The 21,948-nt window shown below is 36.3% G+C and overlaps 5 protein-coding genes across 8 annotated transcripts; 4 read left to right on the top strand and 1 right to left on the bottom strand.

The window, feature by feature from the left end:
• LOC129896872 (putative FBD-associated F-box protein At5g56700) lies at positions 1–3,249 on the top strand. The gene is made up of 4 exons (XM_055972853.1): positions 1–155; positions 1,167–2,505; positions 2,601–2,774; positions 2,884–3,249. The coding sequence occupies exons 2-4, from the start codon at positions 1,198–1,200 to the stop codon at positions 3,106–3,108; spliced, it is 1,707 nt and encodes a 568-aa protein (XP_055828828.1). The 5' UTR covers positions 1–155; positions 1,167–1,197; the 3' UTR covers positions 3,109–3,249.
• Positions 3,250–3,375: 126 nt separating this feature from the next.
• Positions 3,376–5,139, top strand: LOC129896874 (jacalin-related lectin 19). Its single transcript, XM_055972855.1, has 3 exons — positions 3,376–3,751; positions 3,867–4,091; positions 4,571–5,139. The coding sequence occupies exons 1-3, from the start codon at positions 3,743–3,745 to the stop codon at positions 4,952–4,954; spliced, it is 618 nt and encodes a 205-aa protein (XP_055828830.1). The 5' UTR covers positions 3,376–3,742; the 3' UTR covers positions 4,955–5,139.
• A 501-nt stretch (positions 5,140–5,640) lies between these two features.
• LOC129896873 (uncharacterized) lies at positions 5,641–10,692 on the bottom strand. Its single transcript, XM_055972854.1, has 11 exons — positions 10,524–10,692; positions 10,084–10,149; positions 9,927–9,994; positions 9,662–9,692; positions 9,482–9,551; positions 8,942–8,999; positions 8,550–8,675; positions 7,413–7,504; positions 6,880–6,964; positions 6,029–6,104; positions 5,641–5,925 (listed from the first exon to the last, which is right to left on the bottom strand). Exons 1-11 carry the CDS (start codon positions 10,528–10,530, stop codon positions 5,858–5,860), a joined length of 747 nt encoding a protein of 248 aa, XP_055828829.1. The 5' UTR covers positions 10,531–10,692; the 3' UTR covers positions 5,641–5,857.
• A 1,159-nt stretch (positions 10,693–11,851) lies between these two features.
• Positions 11,852–18,411, top strand: LOC129894080 (uncharacterized protein At1g51745). 4 transcript variants are annotated; one of them, XM_055969593.1, is made up of 5 exons: positions 11,852–12,147; positions 12,470–12,739; positions 14,335–15,278; positions 16,885–17,109; positions 17,212–18,411. In XM_055969593.1, the coding sequence occupies exons 2-5, from the start codon at positions 12,549–12,551 to the stop codon at positions 17,985–17,987; spliced, it is 2,136 nt and encodes a 711-aa protein (XP_055825568.1). In that variant the 5' UTR covers positions 11,852–12,147; positions 12,470–12,548; the 3' UTR covers positions 17,988–18,411. The 4 variants fall into 4 exon arrangements, with proteins under 4 accessions (XP_055825568.1, XP_055825566.1, XP_055825569.1 ...); XM_055969591.1 differs by having other exon boundaries at positions 12,432–12,739; XM_055969594.1 differs by having other exon boundaries at positions 11,853–12,147; positions 12,432–12,739; positions 14,350–15,278.
• Positions 18,412–19,150: 739 nt separating this feature from the next.
• LOC129895803 (60S ribosomal protein L28-1-like) lies at positions 19,151–21,109 on the top strand. Its single transcript, XM_055971573.1, has 3 exons — positions 19,151–19,386; positions 19,800–19,963; positions 20,793–21,109. The coding sequence occupies exons 1-3, from the start codon at positions 19,239–19,241 to the stop codon at positions 20,910–20,912; spliced, it is 432 nt and encodes a 143-aa protein (XP_055827548.1). The 5' UTR covers positions 19,151–19,238; the 3' UTR covers positions 20,913–21,109.
• Positions 21,110–21,948: the final 839 nt, after the last annotated feature.

The following is a 21,948-nucleotide window of genomic DNA, read 5'->3' as shown; positions in this document are numbered from 1 at the left end:
CAATTATCTCAATCCGTCCTGTGGCCTCGCTCCGCATAACCGATCCACCCCTGCTCCGCCCTCTTGGCATCCCTATATGAATTTTTTGACTGTGAAAAGATTTCCAATCAACACAGTTCGTCTTCCCAAATTCCAAGTATCTGCAGCCACCACAGGTAATTTCCCATTTTTCTTTTGATTTTCTCTGAGATTATCTATACAAAAGCGGTACGATCAAATTGTTACTGGCATTTAGGGTTTCAGGCTTGTTAAGATGGTTATGATTAGGTTTCTTTGCGTTCTGTTTTTAATCTTGTTAAATATATAGGGTTAGGAGAAGGGAAAATTGGGGAGGGGATTAGAAGGTGTATAAACGAACTCTCGTCAATAAGTTGAACTGACAATCAACTGAGCGTCTACGATTCTCTGTTACTTGTCATTATATGACGTTTATGCATACATTATTTAGGGTTTTTGTTTTTAACAACCTGCTGATACAGGTTAAAATTGATTGATATCTTTCCTTATTTTTTCTTCTATTGGTTTCCGATTGTTTTGTTTCCCTTTTAGGTCTATTTGGGGTTTTTGTTTCGTCGTTATACCCTAAAACTGCAGATTTAGTCTTCTCATTGTCATTGACCTCAAGTGATGAGAAATGGAGGCTTTTACAAAATCGAGTTCTCTTTTCGAATGTGAACAAGAATTTCTGGTAACAGTGTGATGTCTAAAGCTCTACACTTATTGTTTGCCAAACCAAGAGTCTCTAGATTTTGCCAAACGGTACAATCAAGTTGTTACCCAATTTAGCATTTAGGGTTTCAGGCTGATTAAGATGGTTATGCTTAGGTTGCTTTGCATTCTACAATAGAATGTTATTTTGGCACAAATATCACTAAAATCATTTGGTTTTTTTGTTTTAATAACCTGGTGAAACAGGTTAAAAATTGATTGATACCTTCCTTATTTTTTTCCTTCTATTGATCTCGGATTGTCTTGTTTTCCTTTTGGATCTCTTTGGGGATTTAGCTTGCGCTGGAACTACAGATTTAGTCTTCTCATTGTGCTCAAGTGATGAGAAATGGAGTTTACTTACGTAGTTTTTAATAAAATGGACTTTTCTTTCTCGAATGATCTTTTGGCAACAGTATGATGTCTAAAATTCTACACTTATTGTTTGCCATACGAAGGGTCTCTAGATTTTGCAAAGACAGGACGCTAATGAAGAAAAGGAAACGAAAAGGCAAGACACAGAGAAAGGTAAATAGAAAAAAGGGAAAGATGACGGAGATCACCAACACAGACGAAAGAGCACTTAATGCGGACAGGATCTCTGAGTTGCCTGAACACATTTTACATCACATCCTTTGTCTTCTCCGCTGGCCAGCGGATTTAGCAAGAGCTAGCATTTTGTCTAAGAAGTGGAAAGTCATTTGGGAATCTTTCACATCCTTTTATTTTGATCAGAGGCACTTCCAATGTGTAAACGCTGCAGATAAATGGGATCATCTCCAACCTCTACCAGTGGAGAAACAGAGCTCAATTTTCAAACAGGTGTTTGAGGAATCCCTGGGGGGTGTAGAGCTTCCATTAATACAGAAGTTCATTCTGTTTGTCGAGAATACCTTAGCAACCAGACTTGACCAGTTGCCAAGTATACAAAAATTCAGGCTGCATGTCTTCTTTTCTGTTCATCTTTTGGTTCCATTTATGAATCACTGGATAAGTGTTGCCACTGACAAGAATGTTAATGAGCTTGATATCCATGCAAAAATGGATGGCAAATTTTACTCTCTGCCTGAGGTTGTCTTTACTTCCAGGACAATAACTTCATTGAAGCTCTACGGATGTGGAGTGGGTGATTCTACTGCCATAATTCTCCCAAACCTGCGGGAGTTATCCATGAAAGCAATGCGTATCAATGAGAATATTGTTCATAATTTTGTCCAGGGCTGCCCTTTGATCGAGGATATGCGACTGATCAATTGCTATGGTTTTAAATTCTTGCATGTTTCATCTCTGCCTAAACTAAATAAGTTTGAGGTACATGAGCGATCCAGCCTCAGGTCGGTCAAACTTGAGGCACCCAATCTTGAGACGTTTTTGTTCCATGGGAAGAAATCTTCAAGGTGCAAATTAATCTTAGCAGGGTGCGGAAATCTTAAGAATTTGACTTTGAAGCATGGACATATGGCAGATAAGTCCTTTCATGAACATATCTCCCACTTCCCATTACTTGAAAAATTGTTCCTGTTGGAATGCCATACATTGCACAGAATTACAATATTGAGTGACAAGCTGAAGAAACTCTCTCTGGTAAGGTGCCACAAACTAAAGGAAGCCAACATTGATGCACCAAATCTACTTTCATTTGAATATACTGGTGCTGAGTTGCCGTTTTCTTCCATGAATGCTTCACGGTTGCAAGAAGTGAAGCTTCACTTGAAATCCCAAAAACAGAAGTTAGTGCATAAATTCATTGAAGGGTTTGATGGCAAAGGTTTCAAGTTGTTTCTTGCCTCCAAACAGGTTTCAAACTCGTCAAACTGCTTATCAACACTGATTGTTTATGGATTTCTCATATTTTTTTATTATTTGCTTATTTATTCATGTGGCATTTATAGGATGTGAATATCTATGAGGAATTGAGAGGACTTCATCTTCCTCATTTCGGAGCATACAAGATACAATTGACTAAGTCAGCAAGTATGGTGGAAAATCTTCTCAACAGTCACTTGCGAGATTTTCACCCAAAAACTCTTACCTTAAAGACATCTCTCACAAGTGACCTCCTCGTGGTAAGATGACCCGTCTTAATTGGATCCTTGAGTCATACTTTCTGGTTCTTCAATGCTTCTTCCACTTCAGTGGATAGGACTCATTGTTATTTTTTTTTGTGGAATACAGTTCATACAGGAGAAGATATTGAACAAAGAGAAGACTCCTCCTAGCTGTTGTAAATATTACTCAAAGAAATGCTGGCAACATTATTTAGAAGGCGTTAAAATGTCTCTGTTTCCAAATGCTTCCTCTGCGGAGAATCCTAGTATGTTCTTGGAACTAAAATGGAGCGAGCCCTCACCTCTGCCGGAAGATGTAGAGATAACAGAGCTAACGGATATTGATGAGTAATTCATAGGATATATGCATTGCCTGTACTTATTAATTCATATTTGAACTAGTTTTCATTTTTTTTAGATTATGTTACTATCTGACAAGCTTATCGGATTTTTGGTTGATACTTTATATGGGAGTATCTAAATAATTCGTCAACTACATTTTGTGATGGTTGGTTTTTGCATGTTATTTGGACAATAGTTCTGTCTCGTAAATTTTATCAGCTCCCTTCCATATCAGAGGGGAACTATCTTGAGACTTTTCGTTGTACATATTTCAGCCTTCTTAGTGCTGGTTTCAAGTGAAGGAATCTTTCCTTTACTGATAAAAAGAAGGTGCATTAGTTATTATTGGAATAAACACTGCTACTCTCCGTCTATGTTGCCTTAGACATACGCATCTGATTCTTTCCCCAAAACCTCAACCATGATAAGATTTGCACAGTTTCCACTACTGCATTTAGGAAAGATGTAAAGCTAAGGTTCTGAAGAATGGTAAAAATCGGAATCAGATACGTCCTGCTACAACAGTGGCTTCTCCCACTATATAAACACAACAACAATGGGTTGGCTTCTGCCACTAGATAAAACCGGTCCTTTCTTGAAATCACATTGATCAGGTTTTGGAGTCTTGTCTTTGCATTTACGGGATGGACAGGGTAAGTTATCAAATTTAAAGTTTTGATCCGTCTATGAATGTGGCTAGTTTCATTTGTTTGGGCTATGCTATTGTAAGATTGATGGACTAATATTGCGCGGATAAAATGCGTGTAGAGGGTGGAGAAGGACGAAGGAAGAGAAATAAAGAAGAGGATCGTCATTGGATCATGGGGTGGTCATGGTGGAGCCCCTTTGGATGATGGTAGTTTCAATGGAGTGAGAGAAATTACCCTTGTCTATTCTCTTTGTATAGACTCCATCACTGTGATCTATGACCAAAATGGCCAGCCTTATTCATCAGAGAAGCATGGAGGAGTTGGAGGCAGTAAAACTGCGCAGGTAACACATTTTTAGTACATGAAAATTTGATACTAGTGTAGTTTCACTCATTATAGCATGTTAGTTACCATTTATCAGGTTACCAATTAATTTAACACATTTTTTTATATAAAAATCAAATGGACATTAGGCAGTTGATGAGAATGAGATAGCCCAAAACCATATCGGTGATAACAATCCACTCTCTTAACTATTACGAGTGGGTCAAGTTCTTTATTGGATAAACCAACAATAGGATTGCATTTGACTCTGATATCATGTTGAAGAAATGGGTCTTAGGTGTAACTTAACCATAAAAATTATTTCATAAATTGAATATGTTCTAAGAACTGGTAAGGAGACAACTACCCCTTGTCTAATGTAGGACACTTTACAATTTGCATATATAATTACCTTGAACTCCTCTCTTTTTTGGCCTTTTGCCGTCAAATCATGTTATCACTACGAATCTTAATGCCTATAAGGAATCTCAATTCTAGATTAAGCTGCAATTTCCAGAAGAATATCTGACGAGTGTTAGTGGCTATTATTCTCCGGTGGTGCATGGTGGCAGTCCTGTTATAAGATCCCTCACTTTTAGCAGCAACAAACGAAAATTTGGACCATTTGGTGTTGAAGGAGGAACACCATTTTCAATGCCAATGGAAGGTGGCCAGATTGTAGGGTTTAAGGGGAGAAGTGGATGGTATTTAGATGCTATTGGCTCCAATATAGCTAAAGTAAAGACAACTACAGTCTTACAGAAGGCTCAACAAAGTCTCCTGAAACTTGCATCTTCTGTGTCTATGAACTACAGATATGGAGATGAACCAAAAAAGTACTCTTATTTCTTCAAACCAAGTATTCCAAAAACTGAGACATAAGGAACTTCACCTCGAATCAGTCAACTTGGATCTGATTCGAGCAATCCAAAGAAGAGTGTTTACAAGGGAAAGATCTCCCTAAGAAGACTTGTGTTCATTCATAATCTGTAACTTATCTGTACTAAAAAGATAAAGTACTATGATTTAACAATCCATTTCCAGTTAAAGTTTATGCTTTAGCTTTATATACTGTTTTTTTTTACCTCGTCTTAATTGATTCGCTTACATCTGCAACCTCTCATCAACACAGATGCAAAATGCAAACCCCTCTGGTATAATTTCCACAATAGATTGTAAATCCCTCTTATATCATTTGAGGATCTCAAATAAGAGTGTATTGGATACCAAATCACTTGAAACAAAAAAACAAACAAACAATATTTCAATTGAAGGTGTGGAGACCCAAAAATGATTATGTGCAAGTACTTCGAAAATGCGTAGATATCGCAATTAACCAGCCTTAAGTGGTAGTGTTGAAACATGAAAAATTATATTTTGTTAATTCACACACAACAAAAACACCTGAACCACCTAGAGCATTCTAGGCTTCTAGCTTTCGTGGTAAGACAGGCGTAGTGTTGCTGCTTCCATTATTGGTCTGTATTAGTAAATCTTCTCCCTCAACTCTTCAACAGAGAAAGAGAGTTTTGAACATATCTAAAACCCAGAGGAGGCAGATGAGCAACTTTTAAATTGAAATACACAAGCATCATCAATTCTTTTATCGATAAAAAAGTGTATTTATCTCTTAGTAAACATATGGTCAGCACTCGTGCTGTCTGATCTAGGGCCAAAACTGGCACAGGTATAACCTGTAAATACCTCATTACAACAATTGAGGAATGAGCGAAATAATACTTCCGCATTCGGCATAAAACACAAGTTATCTTAACTGGCTTTTCTTCAAGGATGAGATGATGAATCTGTTTTCTCGGCCAAATAGTGCTCAAGCATATCTTCTTCTTCATCATCTGATCACACACACAAAAAAATTACAGAGAAAAATAATCACGTCATTTTGATCCACAAACAAATAAACAGAAGTAAAACACGAACAAGAACAAGAAAATTGACCTTCAAAATCATCATCATCAAAATCAATATCATCCACATCTTCATCAGATTCTTCAGCAATAGCTGCTGCAGCTTTCTGTTGACAGAAAGAAAAAATTTAGCAACAAGCACACATAGCCATATCATGAACCCACAACCTTGCCTAAGCAGCAACAGCACCTCACACCCAATCCAAATGAGCTACCACTACATACTACAAACACTTGTGACTTACAATCATTCACCAATACAGTTGAATGCAGTATACTATTTTAACCGTTCAAATTAATGTATGGCCAGGGAACATTACTAGCAGCTGGACTAATCAGAAGGAAAAGGAACAGGGCCCAGAGCAACACTTCTATCATATAGGTATTCTTTTCTCTGAGCCCCTTAACCCTTGTCTCACTAACATCAAAAGTTCTGACAACACAAAAGTAAAAGATAATAGGGAAAATACTGAGATAATATTTAAAGAGTTTCATAAAAATCAGGTCAGAAGGTTTTTATTGCTTGCATCTTACATTTTCAATCCAGCTGAATGCAGAAAAACATCAATACATTGTTATCATGTCTTAGGACTAATGTTAGTATATTTTAGCAAAGAGAATTGGACTTTTGTCTTAATATAACATTGCCTTCACATCTATTAAACACAAAAAATGGAGACAGACTTCCCATAATGGGATAGTCTTATGGAATTCTGGTCAGTATCTGCAAAGTTGAAACTATAGCTCGGTGTCCTCTTTAACACAAATCATTTTGATGGCCACTATAAAATTTCAATTCAGCAACGCAGGCATTGATGAGATTAATATAGTATGATTTCATAATTAACTTGGAAACAGCAACTACACAATATAATACATTACCCCACTGGCTCTTCCACTTTCAAACCATTGCCTCCCTGTCAGTTTCTTTTCCTTTGAAACAGAAAGTGCTGCATCTGGCATTAACCTGAACATTGATATATGGTTTGCACATCAGGAACAAAATAGCCAAATTTAGAGAAAAGGAAATGCAGAAAAGTAGTTGACCAGCCACAAGTTTCTAGGGAAAAAATGTTGAAAGCAAAGGATTTTAAGAGGTAACATAATATGGCAATACTCAACACATTCTGTCTATATATTCGTCGATTCAACAATTCCTAATATCTGACACACAAACCTGTTTAAAAGTCCCTGCACTCCACAAATAAGAAAAAGAATAAACAGTTCACCCTGGCAACAAAGTGCCCCTAAAGTTGCCCAAGATTTTAAGATCTTCACAGATTAAGAGTTGATGATTTGTTTTTACTGTATGCAGCTGCACTGGCATTTCAGTAAGTACAATGCTTCTAGTTTAGTGGATGAAGAACTACTTCAGTGCTACAACCTTGACCGAGAAGCGAATGCAAGAAACTTACTTGGCTCTTTCCAGAGCTAGTTCCGCTTCAAATCTTTCCCTCCATGCCAAGAATGTTTCAACAGTAACTGCTTCTCCATGTGGTACAATTACCTGAAGTAAAATGAACAATAACAATTAAGTGATCAAGATTCAAGGCCAATCAATCAAAACAATAAGTGACTTGATGATTGTCCAGTAGGTAGTTCAAAAGAGCACCACAGAATTGCTTATAAATATGTAGATGCAAGCTAGATCTGCAAGGTTTCCTGAAGAGGCTAACTAACAAAAGTGAAGAATTGAAGTGTTGGTCATCTCTGACTACCTTGACTGAGAGACAGATATAGCCGTCTTATCACTTTCATGCTCAAACTAGCAAACATCACTACACTCACACTGTTGACAACTTCGGGTAGATTTCAAGTACGTCCCAATATCTTGGCCTGGCTGCCCCTTCTTAAGCCAAAACACAAACTATATTTTTAGCTCAATTTATAAAGTGACATTAGAAAAATATATGTTGGAGCCTGATTCCAAGTACCACCAGAATAGAACATGGCTTTTCTTCCTTTTATATCCCCCCCCCCCCCTCCTTCTTCTCCCTTTCTTATTGAGTGGATAGTTATAAAAATCATATACTAAAGCAACCAGGTCTTGTCCAGTGTTATCAAAGGCGTGCTTAATCCCTGAAGCAAGGCACAAAACATGTTGAGCACTTTGCCTCACTTCATGGGCACTTCAATGTCTTCATCAAGGCTATAAGACATACTTTTCCTTGCCAATGAGCGTAATTGTAAAAAGGCAACACTAAATAATTGATATTTCACTTTAGCATAATTCTTTTCTTTGTTCATATATTTGTTATTTTTTTATTATAATTCTTAGTCTTGGACTACATATACATGTTTTTTTCTCCAATTTGCGCCTTCATTAAACCCACATTTTATTCGCGCTTTGTGCTTAAATCCCCAATTGACCTTAGAGCTTTTTTGCGCTTTTCGCCTTTGATAACACTGGTTTTGTCTACTCAATAGAAGTTGGGAATTCATGATTCATGTGTCAAAATCACTGGAATCCTCGATTTATGACTTCTCGAGTTTGCAGTTAATGTAAGCTCATTTCGCATGCAACAACTCAATAAGGACAACAAAAAACATACTTCCTCTTTTTTGGCTTCATCATCTTCAACACCTTCGTCTTTCTCTTGAGCAAATCTTTCAGATAGCCAGTCTTTAGCTGATGAGACCAATGTGTAGATCATGGCCATGCCAAGATTCTCTTTAGCCTGTGAATGCAAGCATTCATAGAAGAAGCTAAGACATAAAAAACAAGTGCATGAAATTACAAAAGAACAACACTCGTCAATCCTGTAAATTATTCCACATCAGTAGCTAAATATTAAAGATAGGAAAGATAGAGAGAATAAGGCTTCTTTTTGAGGCCTTCAGGGTGGGGTCAGTCACTGCCACAATAATCAGCCAAATTTTAACTAGCAGAAGAAACAATATTTACTCAGGAGCGTATTGCATATGATCAGAGCTTGAAACATACCTCTTGTTCAAGCTTCTCTTTCAGTATTTTAAGATCTCCAGAATGAATTCCTTTTAAACTAAAAAAAACAAGAGAGAGATCTTAGATGTATTAGTTGAACAAAATTGCTTGTATCACATCATAATAGTAAAGCAAAACTAAGATAGCTACTATGCACCTCCTGTTATGTCGACATAAAAATGAGTTCTACTAACATCTGCTGTTAAGAATATTAGCGAAGCTTGTAATCCGTTTTTAAGTACACAATAATGGATCACTCACTTATGGATTAAAGCATGCTGGACCACATTAAAATTTGAGTTTGTTATTTATTTAGTCTCCCCACAGCTTGTCATCTTTGCAAGAAACTACATAAGAGGACATGCCATTTACGATATGTTGAACTATGGGTAAAAGGTAAGAGTCCAATTCAAATTACAGGCAACAAAAGAATTTAAGGATGATTCTCTTTGTAATGTAGTATTGAAAGAACAATGTATGCAAATAAAGAAAATACTACAGGTTCCTGGGATGACACATCCTAGTGCAAAGTTAAATTACCTTGAGACATTCAAAAGTGGAGGTTCATCCGGATATTTTTCTGTGTGAGAGAATATTAAAGCCAGTCTAACTGCACCAACAATTTGGTACCAATCATTGTTAGCGGGAGTTCATTACTTGATGAAAAATAAGTAAAGAAGAGAGCTCCAGAGGAAATAACTGCGAGACAAATAGCAAAACCTGATAATTGTGTAATTTCTTCATCATCCTCCTGTACAAAAAGCAAAGTTGTAAGAAGTATGATAATAGTAATCAAAACAGCATAAATACCACCAGTGAAGGAACCAATAAGATGTAAAGTTCCTTTTCGCTAGCGCAACAATAGACAGGGCCAAACAGAAGCTCAACTACTAATAGAATAATTCCGTCCCTAGGCACTACTATGTTGGTCATATCATCAATCTTGAATAGCCAAGTAGTAAATAATACCTAAATTACTACGTACCTGAGGAGAAATAGTAATTTGGAAGCATCGATTTGAAGTGTTGAGCCCACTTTCACTGGAGTGAATTTCTAACAGAACCACCACAATAAAGTTATCAGATAAGATTTGACAACATAGAGCAAAAAGAAACTACAACTTATAAATGATGGTTGTGAACCTTTAAATTCATCCATAAGAATTGCTTCCAATGCTTCGATTTCCATCTCTTGTTCCTGCACATAGTCTAGTCCAAAGTTCTAATAAGAGGGATATAGTGGTTGCAATCAATGAATTCAATTGTATGCGCACCAATATATTCAAATTCTGTATAACATATGCCTAGCACATATTTTCAGGGTTTGTCACAAACTTAAATGTGTAGCTTAAGTATTAAAATTAATTTTTGTTACTTTATATATAAGAAAATGGTTCAGTTTTGTTACTTTATGATTTCGTCCAATTACATAAAAAAAAGTTGTAAAAATACTAAGCAAACAGCTCATATACTAAAAATCTTCCACCTATAAAGCAACAGCTCAAACATCGAACGAAAAATCAAGAAAAAGTATCAAATAAGCTCAATTTTGTGGGAAAAATCAAATCTTTAAGGGAAATTACCTGTCATTGTTGTTCTTTGGAGGAGTTTCTTCCTTGCTCTTGCTTCGCGATCATACAAATAGCAGACAGACTCGATAGAGAGCTGTAGAAAAAAAAAACCTAAAGAGAAGAGAACCAATGAAGAAGGCTACGACGTCGTATTTGAGTTTCACTTCCATGAATCTAGGGTAAAGAAAACACACTGAATTCACAGTGATAGTGAGAAATCAGAGCCGTTGATCTCAAACACACTTAAAAATCAATTCTTTGTAATGATCAAAAAGCGTCCTTGTGATTTCTTTTTGTGACATTTGAGTTCATAAGGTTTGCTATATTTATAGTATCTCACCAAAATTACATCAATTTCCTTTTACCTTAAATTATTTCCCAAATTTGTACGATTACTAAATAATGGTACAAACTCTATTTCTTCTTTCTTTCAAGAAAAATAAAAAGAAGGGAATGTTAATCATCCCCGTCTAAAAGTGTAATTTATTGATGGTTTGGAAATTAAATTGAGAGAATGTCTTTTTTCCCTTAAAATAGCTAACTAGTAATCAACGTTTATGAATATAATAAATAATGGTACAAACTCTATTTCTTCTTTCTTTCAAGAAAAAAAAAAAGAAGGGAATGTTAATCATCCCCGTCTAAAAGTGTAATTTATTGATGGTTTGGAAATTAAATTGAGAGAATGTCTTTTTTTTCTTAAAATAGCTAACTAGTAATCAACGTTTATGAATATAATAAATAATGGTACAAACTCTATTTCTTCTTTCTTTCAAGAAAAAAAAAAGAGAAGGGAATGTTAATCATCCCCGTCTAAAAGTGTAATTTATTGATGGTTTGGAAATTAAATTAAGAGAATGTCTTTTTTTTCTTAAAATAGCTAACTAGTAATCAACGTTTATGAATATAATAAAATAAATATATTCTTACAAAGTTAGAAGAATAAAATTCGTAAGAAAATATATTAATTTTTTAAAAAAAATTTTAGGCTTTTTTTTCAATTTTTGCTTTAAGCCTTTAATGTGCTTGAATGAAAAAAAATCATTTTATTGCTTATACGTTATGCTATCTCTGGTGAGAAGATTAATCCCTCAAAAATTAGCGTTCAACCACTTAATCAATGCTTTGGTTAAGGGTCAAAGCAACAATTTACTTATTTCACGTGAGAGAAGTTATTGCAATTATGACAAAATTGAGGGACACGTTTTCTTCGATCAAAAGTAAAGCCAGGCCCCACAATAGAGGTGTAGATATCTTATTGTACTACCTGTCGTGCTGAATCACAACACTTTTTTTTCCAAAAATAAAATTTATATTATTTTACAGAAGAAAACACATACACACCCTCTCTCCCTCTCTCCCTCAGTGTGAGCGTGCGAGCGAAGACGGTTCTCTCTCTCTCTCTCCTCTGTTTTGGAAGAGAAAAAAAAAATACTAAAAAGGGTACATTCGATCCATTTTTATTTGTTCGTACAGAGAAGACACTCTTTTCTACTTCATTTGTTCATCAAGTTTTCTCATTCTATGCGGCGGCCACTTCACTCTCTCTGTTTATTTCTTGTATATATATGTAGTGTTTTTCTCTGAAACTAAAATCTCAATGTCCTCCAAAGTGAAATAAGAAGAAAAAATGGAGGTGGGTTTTTTCTTTTTCATAAAAAATAAGGAACGAATCATATTCATAACCGAAGATTTTTTCCAGCTAGATCTATCTATCTATGGCAAAAGCCCTTCAATCGATTTCGTTCTGTTTTTTTTTTGGCCTGGTTTATTTGTTTTTTTGCGGTGGTGTTTAATGTTTTAGATACCTGGGTTTTTGTGTTGCATGTGAGGGTTCAATTCTTTCTGAAAAAATTCTGTTAATTCAAGTTTTTTTTGGTTATGTGGTTTAAAGGGTTATGTGCATTTTTTTGATGATAGATAAAGAGGTGATTTATGTGGGGCTTTGGGATGCGTAGGAATGCTGTGGATTGACTGAATTTGGGGATTTTTTCAATTGGTTTTTTTACCCTGCATTCTCGGGTGACTTTGAAAGAGATGGGAAGTTCTGGTGAGTCTGTTGTCAAAGCCATTGATACGTCGGTTGGGGGCCTGGTGTGGGTCCGCAGGCGAAATGGGTCGTGGTGGCCTGGTCGGATTTTGGGCTCAGATGAGTTACCTCAGAGTTGCTCTGTTTCACCAAGATTAGGAACTCCCGTTAAACTCCTTGGAAGAGAGGATGCAAGTGTGTAAGTTTTTGTTTTCTTTCATTGTTGTGGGTTTCCTTTTGTTTGTACTACTATCTCTTAGCTGACTTTGCCTTTTCTATTTATTTATTGTTTTTTATAAGGGCAGCCTTTGTTTAGCACTTCTTCTTGCTGTTTGTTTGAACTGGAGATGATTGGTGGTTTCTGGAGGTGTGGACATATTTATTCCTTCTAATGGTTTCTTTTCAAGGGTTAAACCATGGTCCTTTCTCCTCCAGTTTTTGTTTTCTCTTGCTTTAATCCAAATTATAGTTTCCACTCCTAAACTTGTCAAAGATGGATGAAAAAGAGAATAGATTCCTCTGTGCAACAAGTTGATGTTATGTATGCTTAGAATTTGGATAGGATTTGATAAATTAGCTTAGAAGTGGCAGCTAGACAAAATGAACATTGAATTCGTTTTGTAGACTGTAGAGTCCGGTGAAGGAAAGGAGTTGACCGAGTGTATCGTTCAATCTTTTGGCTGGCTAGGTTCTCCTGCACACAAGTCACTATATGGCTATAGGCTATAGTGTCTATTTGGAACAGAAATGTTAAGACATAGTGTGTGTCAATTCACTTTCCACCTATAATAGATTATAGAACTGAGAAAGGAATCTCATTGCCATGTTGTGAAACAAGAAGTTGTGGGAGCTACTTCTGACTATGAAAATATAAAAAACGTACAGAAATAACTTCTTGTCAAGTCTTAACTCTTCATCTATTATTATGGAGGGGGCATTCAGCATTTTGGAATATTAGGCAACTGGAGTTTTAGGACTGTATGATTTGTCTTGATGAATGGGTCCAGCAATCTATTCCATCTGCTTCTATTAGTCAAGGTTTTAGTATCTTAATTAAGCTTTCTTATAGTACTTTATTTGTCGTGAAAGGTCTATACTGCTTCTGCCATTTATGCAGTACGCTCAGCAGTTTCTGGCTTTGAAAAGTTTAATGTAGACAGTGAGATCACATTTTTAGGTGTTTATTGGCATTTGTTAAGTAACAATGCTGATTTTTGACTTTTTCTAGTGTTGTAAGCATTTCGTCATATCTGGATGTGACGTGCAGGATTTTATTTTGGCAACATGGGGTATCCTCCTTCTATTGGTAAAAGTTGATTTATCAAGCTAGCTAAGCTTACTATGTTCGATTCTTGCTCAGTGGTTTGGAACCCTTTTTCATCTATTCCCATTGTGGAATCCAGTTTTACATGTTCCTGGCAAATTAATGCCAGTTCAAGTGGCTTAAAGTTCTTGCAGGGACTAAAAGCATCTTAGTCTTTTATCTGTAGTTGCACTAGCTTATCCCAGTTTTGGAGATATTACATTTTTGCTTAACTTTTGGTCTGCAAAATAAAGAAAAAGGAGACATCAGTTACCTTGCTATCATTTAGCCTGCTAATGCTTCCACAATTCGACTTATGGTGTTCCTTTTTCACAATCCTATGTCTTCTACTTTGTCTAATCCAGTATTTGTCTTTTATCTTTTACATGGACTTGGTTTTTCCTTGCTCATCCCACTTTAAAGAGTACCAACTGTTGAAGTGAATATTTTCCTTTTCCTTTTAGCTCCACTCTTGATATAGTGTGTAATAGTTGCTGCTGTTTCAGTGATTGGTACAATCTTGAAAAATCTAAGCGGGTGAAAGCTTTTCGTTGTGGGGAATATGATGAATGTATTGAGAAAGCTAAGGCTGCTGCTGCTAACACCTCAAAAAAGGCTGTCAAATATGCTCGAAGAGAGGATGCCATTATTCATGCTCTAGAGATTGAAAGTGCTCGTCTTGGGAAAGACCATCCAGATTTTTTCTCAAGAATAGATAAAGAAGGTGGAGAACAACATACCATGGAAGAATCACATACTTCATCTAATCCTCTTGAAGATGGTAAAGAGTTAGATGAGGAGCTGACTAGTTCCGAGAATAATTCAAATTCTGCTCAAGAATTGTCTCAATCTGGTGTATCATTCGAGGCGCCAAATCTTACAATTGCATCTGAGGAGCAACCTGTTTGTGGGACACGGAGGAGAACCCCAAACGACTCAGAGGATGATGGAACTGAGGGAAGTAAACGTATGAAAGGACTTGATGACCTGGGGATGGGGGCTGTGTCATCTCTGAAAAGGAAGCGATCTCAGGTGGCACATGTTCATGATTTCTTAAAGAGGAAGAACCGTCGCCGTCCGTTGACAAAGGTTTTGGAGAGTACAACAATGGTGTCTGTTCCTATCATGTGTGAACAAGTTTCCAGTCCAACTGGCTCTACTCTTGCAGGGGCATCTGAAAGCAAAGTTTTTGCTATACAATCTAATGAGTCTGGGAAAAGTTTTCCTGCAGTACTAAATAATGACACAGATAGTATCTCAGTTACACATGGGAATGGAAAACCATTGGATGCATTTGGCCACACTCATGATTCTTCCCTTGTTAAACATGAACTGAAAGAGAATGGAATTTCCAGTATTTTGGGGTTGTCTGAGAATGGTTTTGCTGACAGGTTGTTTGATGTGCCCTTAGTTGCAGAAGAGAAGCAATCTGCAGGTATTATGTGCATTAGCAGAGATTTCTTTGCATTCACTGTTTGTAATCTTCATAGTAGTAGTAGTGTTATTAAAGGCTCGTTTGAGGTGTGTTTAAGCACTCAGCGAAAGCCAGGTTGTGCGTTTGATCTCACTTAGGTGGTCCTATAGTGTAGGCTCTAAGGATTTAAGGCCTGCACCTCAATACCGATGGGTCTATCTATAAGTGGACGGTACTAAACTATAAATATATTTGACAACTGATTACATCGACTGTTAAAAAACATTATGAATAAATTTTTAGTGATTAGGAATAAGGAATGAAGTGTTTAGTTTAAGAAAACTTTCTTAAGAAACGTAAAACTACATCTTTTCATCTATGTCAGATTATTTAAAATAAATTTTTAACTTGAACGTCATGTTTTTTACACCATATATTTTGCTAGTTATAATTGTTTCTGATCTTTTATCCAAATATTATTGTTATCTTTGTAGTTATTTTTCCTTGCATTATATATGCATATGTACACACACACACACATTCTTCACTAGTACCTTTCTCCATTTAAGCCCACACTTCAATTCCCTTTGGGCTAAAAGCCCCCATCAGACGATTGAACTTCTCTGCCCTTTTTGCTTACTATACTGCATTGTAAGAAGACTGGCTCATTCTTACAGAAAGGGATATTTAGGAATCATATGACAATTCATGAGACCCCAATGCTCTGGAGCGAACACAATACATGTTGTCCTTGTAGTTCTTGTTGCACATGTCCCACTAGTGCAGGCACTGAAAATGGTAGCAAAAGCGGGCCTTGGATGACTTTTTCGTTGATCTGTTAGTCGGAGATCCACATTGCTTTTCCTTGGAATCTTCTGGTGGATAACCTCTGCATAATATGGTGTAAAAGAGCATACATGCAACAGGATTTCCTTTCCCTTCAGTTATGGAGGACCTAAACTAATGTGTTCCATGTCTCATGGAAGCCTCACATATTGGTCTTAGGCATCAGACACAACTTAGTTAACTAAGTGAATTGGTAGTTTTGGGAATCTTTCCTCTTAAGTTTGCAGTTGGTTTTGCATTATAGAAGTATTGCTTAGAGTGGGTCATTCTTCATACTTCAATTTTTCTTCTCTACTCGATGTTGGGGTTTGTGGCTGAGTTTGGCAGATTAATTAGTAGAGGCACCCATTTTAATCTCATGTTCCACATGAGTGACGCTGTCATTTTTATACACAAACTTTAAACACCAGCCGTCTATTCATCTTGGACTTCTTAGCATTCACTCTAGAAAAACTTCTCAACCCTGATTGTTTCAATTAAGAACTTATTTTCTGTGGAACTGTAAAAAATATGTTCCTGTGGATTTGTGTTGAGACTACACTTTTCTGTGTGTGAACTTGTCATGGCACTTCCCTTTCTACATGGATTTGTCTTCAATTTCTTTTCTTATCAATGTTATGAGTTTCTATAGCTTTTTTGCCAATGATTTCTGAAGCAATTTTATTAAAAAAGCTTCTCTTCCCCTGTTTATTGTTCCTCTTCTGATTTTATATTTCTGAATTTCACATGGTTGCAGTTCTTCTGTCTGATTTATGTTGATGTCTTTTATTTCTCCAAACAGGCTCGTCTCCTATAGTATCTTGCACATCTCAGAAAGCTCAATGTGGTGTGGGGGCACAGTCTAGCCAGGGAAGCCAAGTTGAAGCTAAGTCGTTTGGGAGTGAGGAGCTTAATGACTCAGGCTCCACTAGTTCTGATAGTGATGATTTCCATTGTTTCAGCCAGAGGATGGCAAAAGGAACTTCAAAATGGCAGTTGAAAGGAAAGAGGAATTCGAGGCACACACGTAAGATTAAAAAGAAAGCTTCTGGAAATTACAGTGATTTGAAAGATGAATTAAATGTATATTTGGCTGTTATAGATCATGATTCATTCCCTCTTTCTCCAGGTCGGAAAGTAGACAACTATCGTTTGAAGTCAAGACCAGTTACGGAAATTCAAGTGGATGAGTTGCGAGGTTGGAGCAGGAATGTTTCTCTTAGAGAAGCTCATATGAAGGGGCCAACAGCAGACCAGCTTACTCCCCAGAGGTTGCTACCCTATCGTCAGTCTCGGTTTACAGTTAACCCCAAATATGAGTCATCAGATTTCTCTCTTAGGCACCACATTGCTGATTCTTCACTGTATGATGTTAATCTTGAGGTCAAAGCCAGCTATCATCCACAGCATGTTCCATATATCTCTCTAATGAGCAAATTGAATGGTCAGCCTATCATAGGTCACCCCCTCACAGTTGAAGTCTTGGATGATGGCTTTTGTGATAATCTGCTAGTCAGTGGATCTGAGTGCTATAGCAGCAGCTATGACTTGGATGAGGATCGCGGTGAGAACAGCTCAGCTTTGCAAGGTGTGGATATTGTTTATGAATCTAAGCTGAGTTCTGCGGGCAGGATTTCTACTAAGCATCACATGGTGAAACGTCGTAGTTCACCAACAAAGTCGCCCAAGACACGGAAAAATGGCCTCCTTTCAAAGAAGATTAGAAAGTTGTCTTCCTTAACTGGTTCTCACCAGCAAAATAGAGAGAAGAAACCTGTGGTAGAGAAGCTTAAAGGACCTGCGGTAGCTTGTGTCCCCTTGAAAATAGTGTTCAGTAGGATAAATGAAGCATTAAATAACTCAATACGACCTGCCCACCGTTCTCTTGTACCAAGCATTGGTTGAATAATGTTCCATTGATCAGAATGATCAGAGTTAGTGGACTATGAGAGAATTCGTTTAGGTATTCTGATTTGAAGCAGCCCAGTCTGGATTCCGGAGTTGAATCATTTCTGTATAATAACAGGGTGTGATCACTGTTGCGGATAATGTGGCGTTGAGGAACTCTGCTGATTGGCTGCTTTGTTGGTGTATATAATGTAACATTAGCAGAGGTGTAAAGTTGGTATCCTGATTTTAGGATTGGTTCAATTCTTCAACTTTGATTTTAGAGGGTTAATAACTTGCAAGTTTTTAAATATTTATGATATGGATTGCACGACTAGTCAGTGCATTTTACAATTTTCCCTTCCTTTTTTTCTGTATTTTGAGACGTTGAAGACTGAAAGACGAAATTTGAAAATGAAAAGGCGCGGAGCTTTCTGCATAATGAGTTTCACTCACCTCTATGAGGTGAAGATTGAAGATGGTCTTGTTATGTAAGTCTGATCAGAATTTTGAAGGGTTTCTGTCTATGTTACAGCAACTGGAACTAGTCAAAATTTATGAGTCCAGTAGATATAGTTATGTCACTACTCATTACTTGCATGTGATTATGATTCAAAAACACTTTTACTTCGTAAGTTTATCATTAAAGTACTTTTTGCATTAAAAAAGGGTACCTATAGCAAAATCATTGAGTATAGATCACCGTTTATCCCGCTAGCAAGTAAGAGCCCAAACGAAAATAAAAGTTCACCGAATGTTGTCAATTCGAAGAAAGTGTTCATGGAAAAGGCATAAAATTTGTTTGGTTGGGCGAAAAAAGAATGGTTATTTCTTGTGTATGAAGAAACAAAAGAAGGGGACCGAATATTTTAAATTTAAATATTTAAAAATTATATAAAATATTATAAATTATAATTTTTTGATATGTTAATATAATGAAAAAATACATTATAAAATATTAATCAAAATTTAGAATAACTTCAATCTCAGAAAAAAAACAACTAAATAAATTGGTGGGGAGTATACAAAAGAAATTGAACTTATTAAGTTTGGACTAAAATATTTTCTTTCTCAAGCATATATATACGAAAGAAAAAAAAAAAAAAAAGATGGGCAATTCGGTAAATTAATAGGCCCAATTCGCCACATTCCTTGCCTAGGGTTTTAGATACCAATATATATAAGAAATGTAGCACACTTTTGCGATCTTAAGCTCTCAGCGTCCTCCTCTTTCCGCCGTCGAAGAAAAACCCTAGGAATCCATTTGCAATGACAACAGTTCCAGGGCAACTAGTATGGGAGATCGTGAAGAAGAACAACTCCTTTTTGGTGAAGGAGTTCGGTAATGGTACCGCCGGCGTCGTCTTCAGCAAAGAACCTAACAATCTCTACAACCTTCACTCTTACAAGCACTCTGGTTAGTCTCTATGCAATGGACATTTTTTTTGCTCTTAGAACTCTTAGATCGAGATGCTGTTCCATTGATATCATCAGTTGAAGTTGTCATTTGCTTATCGTGATTAGATTGTATTTATGTTTAATTTTTATTGCGTAAATGTAATTGTCATTTTTCTTTACGTGATTAGATTTTTACTATTTGATTGTGAAGTTTAACGTGCAATTTTCATGTCGTTTGAGATTTTTTAAGTGTATACATACGATTTTGCTATTGAAGTTGAGTTTTGTTATGTTTGATGAGGTGATATATTGAATTGTAGAAGGTTTGCCCAACGTAGATTACTGGTTTGGGTTTTTTGTTTGAGAAACTTTAATTTGGCATTGATTAAATGACGGTGAATCCAATTCGTTTTATGCTTTTATGATTTTTAGGCCTAGCAAACAAGAAAACTGTGACTATCCAGCCCGAGGGCAAAGATAAATCTGTTTTGCTTGCTACTTCGAAGACCAAGAAGCAAAACAAGCCTTCAAGTTTGCTGAACAAATCTGTGATGAAGAAGGAATTCCGCAGAATGGCCAAGGCTGTAACAAACCAGGTTGAGTTTCAATTCACCTATGTTCGCAGCTTTACTAGATTATATTCTATGCAGTTGTTTGTCTCAACTAAATCATGCTGACTTGGCATCTTGGCAATGTTTGGCTTATGAAATCTTATGTGTGTAGCTTCTCTGTTATTGTGGCCTACTCAGGATTGTTTTATACTTCTACTAACAAATATTGCTCTATGCCTGGTGATAAAGCCATCAATAATAAAATTCTGCTGATAGAATTTTTCAAGATTGTTATAGATTGATTGAGTTTTGTAATATCAAGTTTAAAACATATTGTTTTCTTAGAATCTGCTGTTGCCCTTCCCCATTCATGCTAGGCTTTTTTAGTTAGACTTTTGTTGCAGTGGTGGTTGGTTTTTAGCTTGGAGAATTAGTTCTTTTTGTAGTCCTAAAATTTCTATTTTTGTTAATAATTGAATTGATTAGTTGAGTTGTCCAAGCCAACTTTAACGATCCATATGCGGAATAATGAGATATTACTTGATTCGTAAAATCACACAGGAATCAGTTTGACTTATTTGCTATTGTTCTTTACCATTTGCCTTTCTTTTTTTCTTTGGAGATGTTTTAAAAGTTTGATGTGTTTGTGCTTTTCTCAATATTAGATCTCTTGCTGATTGTCTTTTCGAATTTGCTAGTTGGTACTAAGCTTTTCTGGAGATTTACTTCTGAACACTTGTAATACTGTCTTGGCTAAATAGAAACTTCTATTTACTCAATTTGTAATACTGTCCTGGCCAAATTAATAACTTCTATTTACTCAACTTTGTATTGTCACATTTTTGTATGAATATATTTTAACTACTCTGTACAGGTCGGAGACAACTATTACAGGCCAGATCTGAAGAAGGCAGCTCTTGCAAGGTTGAGTGCTGTGAACAGGAGTCTCAAGGTCACCAAGTCAGGTGCCAAGAAGAGGAACAGACAAGCTTAAGAGTTCATGCTAGGAAATGTTACTATGTATGACTTGTACTGCATGGGTTTTTTCCAGTACCAGAGTTTTGCGTTTGATTTTATCTATGTTTCTTTCTTAAGTAGCTATTGGCAAGAGCAATCTCTCTAGTTTTGAGCTAAAATTGACATCCTTTATCAGAGTTTTAAAAGACTGTCTACATTAATTTATGATGTCTAGATTGGGGTTTTATTTGTTTCCATTTTAGATTTTTTACATGTGCTTAAAAATTGCTAAGTTGCAGGCCTATATTTCTATGTTTTAATAGTATGTGGAGAAAATTCCAATTGCGAATATGAGGTTGTTCATTGGGCTTGATTTGCGTTGAAGAGTGACTTCTGGTGCCCTTGATAAAGTGAGTTTACTTGGCTAACTGTCATGATCTTGTTTGGGGTAAAGGCCCAAATTGTTAAAACTAATTTTGGCTTAGCTTTCCATTTAAAATAACTTTTTGGTTAATGGATTTACAAGAGAAGTACTGTACTTTTGGATAGTAATAATTTGTGTCCGGTCAAATTGTTTGAGCCAAATCATTTCATGGTTGTTTCTCTCCCTATTGGTTTTCATTGCGGCCGAGGAAGGAGTATATAGTATTCAAAGAGAAAAGTACTGGTCCTATTAATAATTTCTTGGCTCCAAACTTCCTCTTGCAAGGAAACTGTAAGATTAGCCATTAGGACATCTGAACATATCGTATGTATTAACACAGTTTCTGTTGCATCCTCATTGGCTCAAGCTACATATTACTCTTCCAAAACAGCTCAGAGTTGGTGGGGTCTAGTTTTATATGGCTATTTTTCCTCACATGATTGGTGGATTATCGAAGAAAGTTTCCTAACAAATAATGTCCAAACGTGCAGAGAACTTGGTATTAGTTATAGAGTTTAATAAGTTCCGTGAATTCAAGGTTGGTAACAACTATTCCTCGTAGAAAGAAGAGAAAAAAACAATACAAGAAGCTTATAGTAATTTTTGGCCTTCCATTTGAGAATAAGGAACACCAATTTAACACGCTTTA

Source organism: Solanum dulcamara, chromosome 7, assembly GCF_947179165.1.
Source record: "Solanum dulcamara chromosome 7, daSolDulc1.2, whole genome shotgun sequence".
Taxonomy (NCBI): Eukaryota; Viridiplantae; Streptophyta; class Magnoliopsida; order Solanales; family Solanaceae; genus Solanum; species Solanum dulcamara.
Note: the sequence above shows the minus strand (reverse complement) of the source record. Positions and strands in the feature narration are given on the sequence as shown.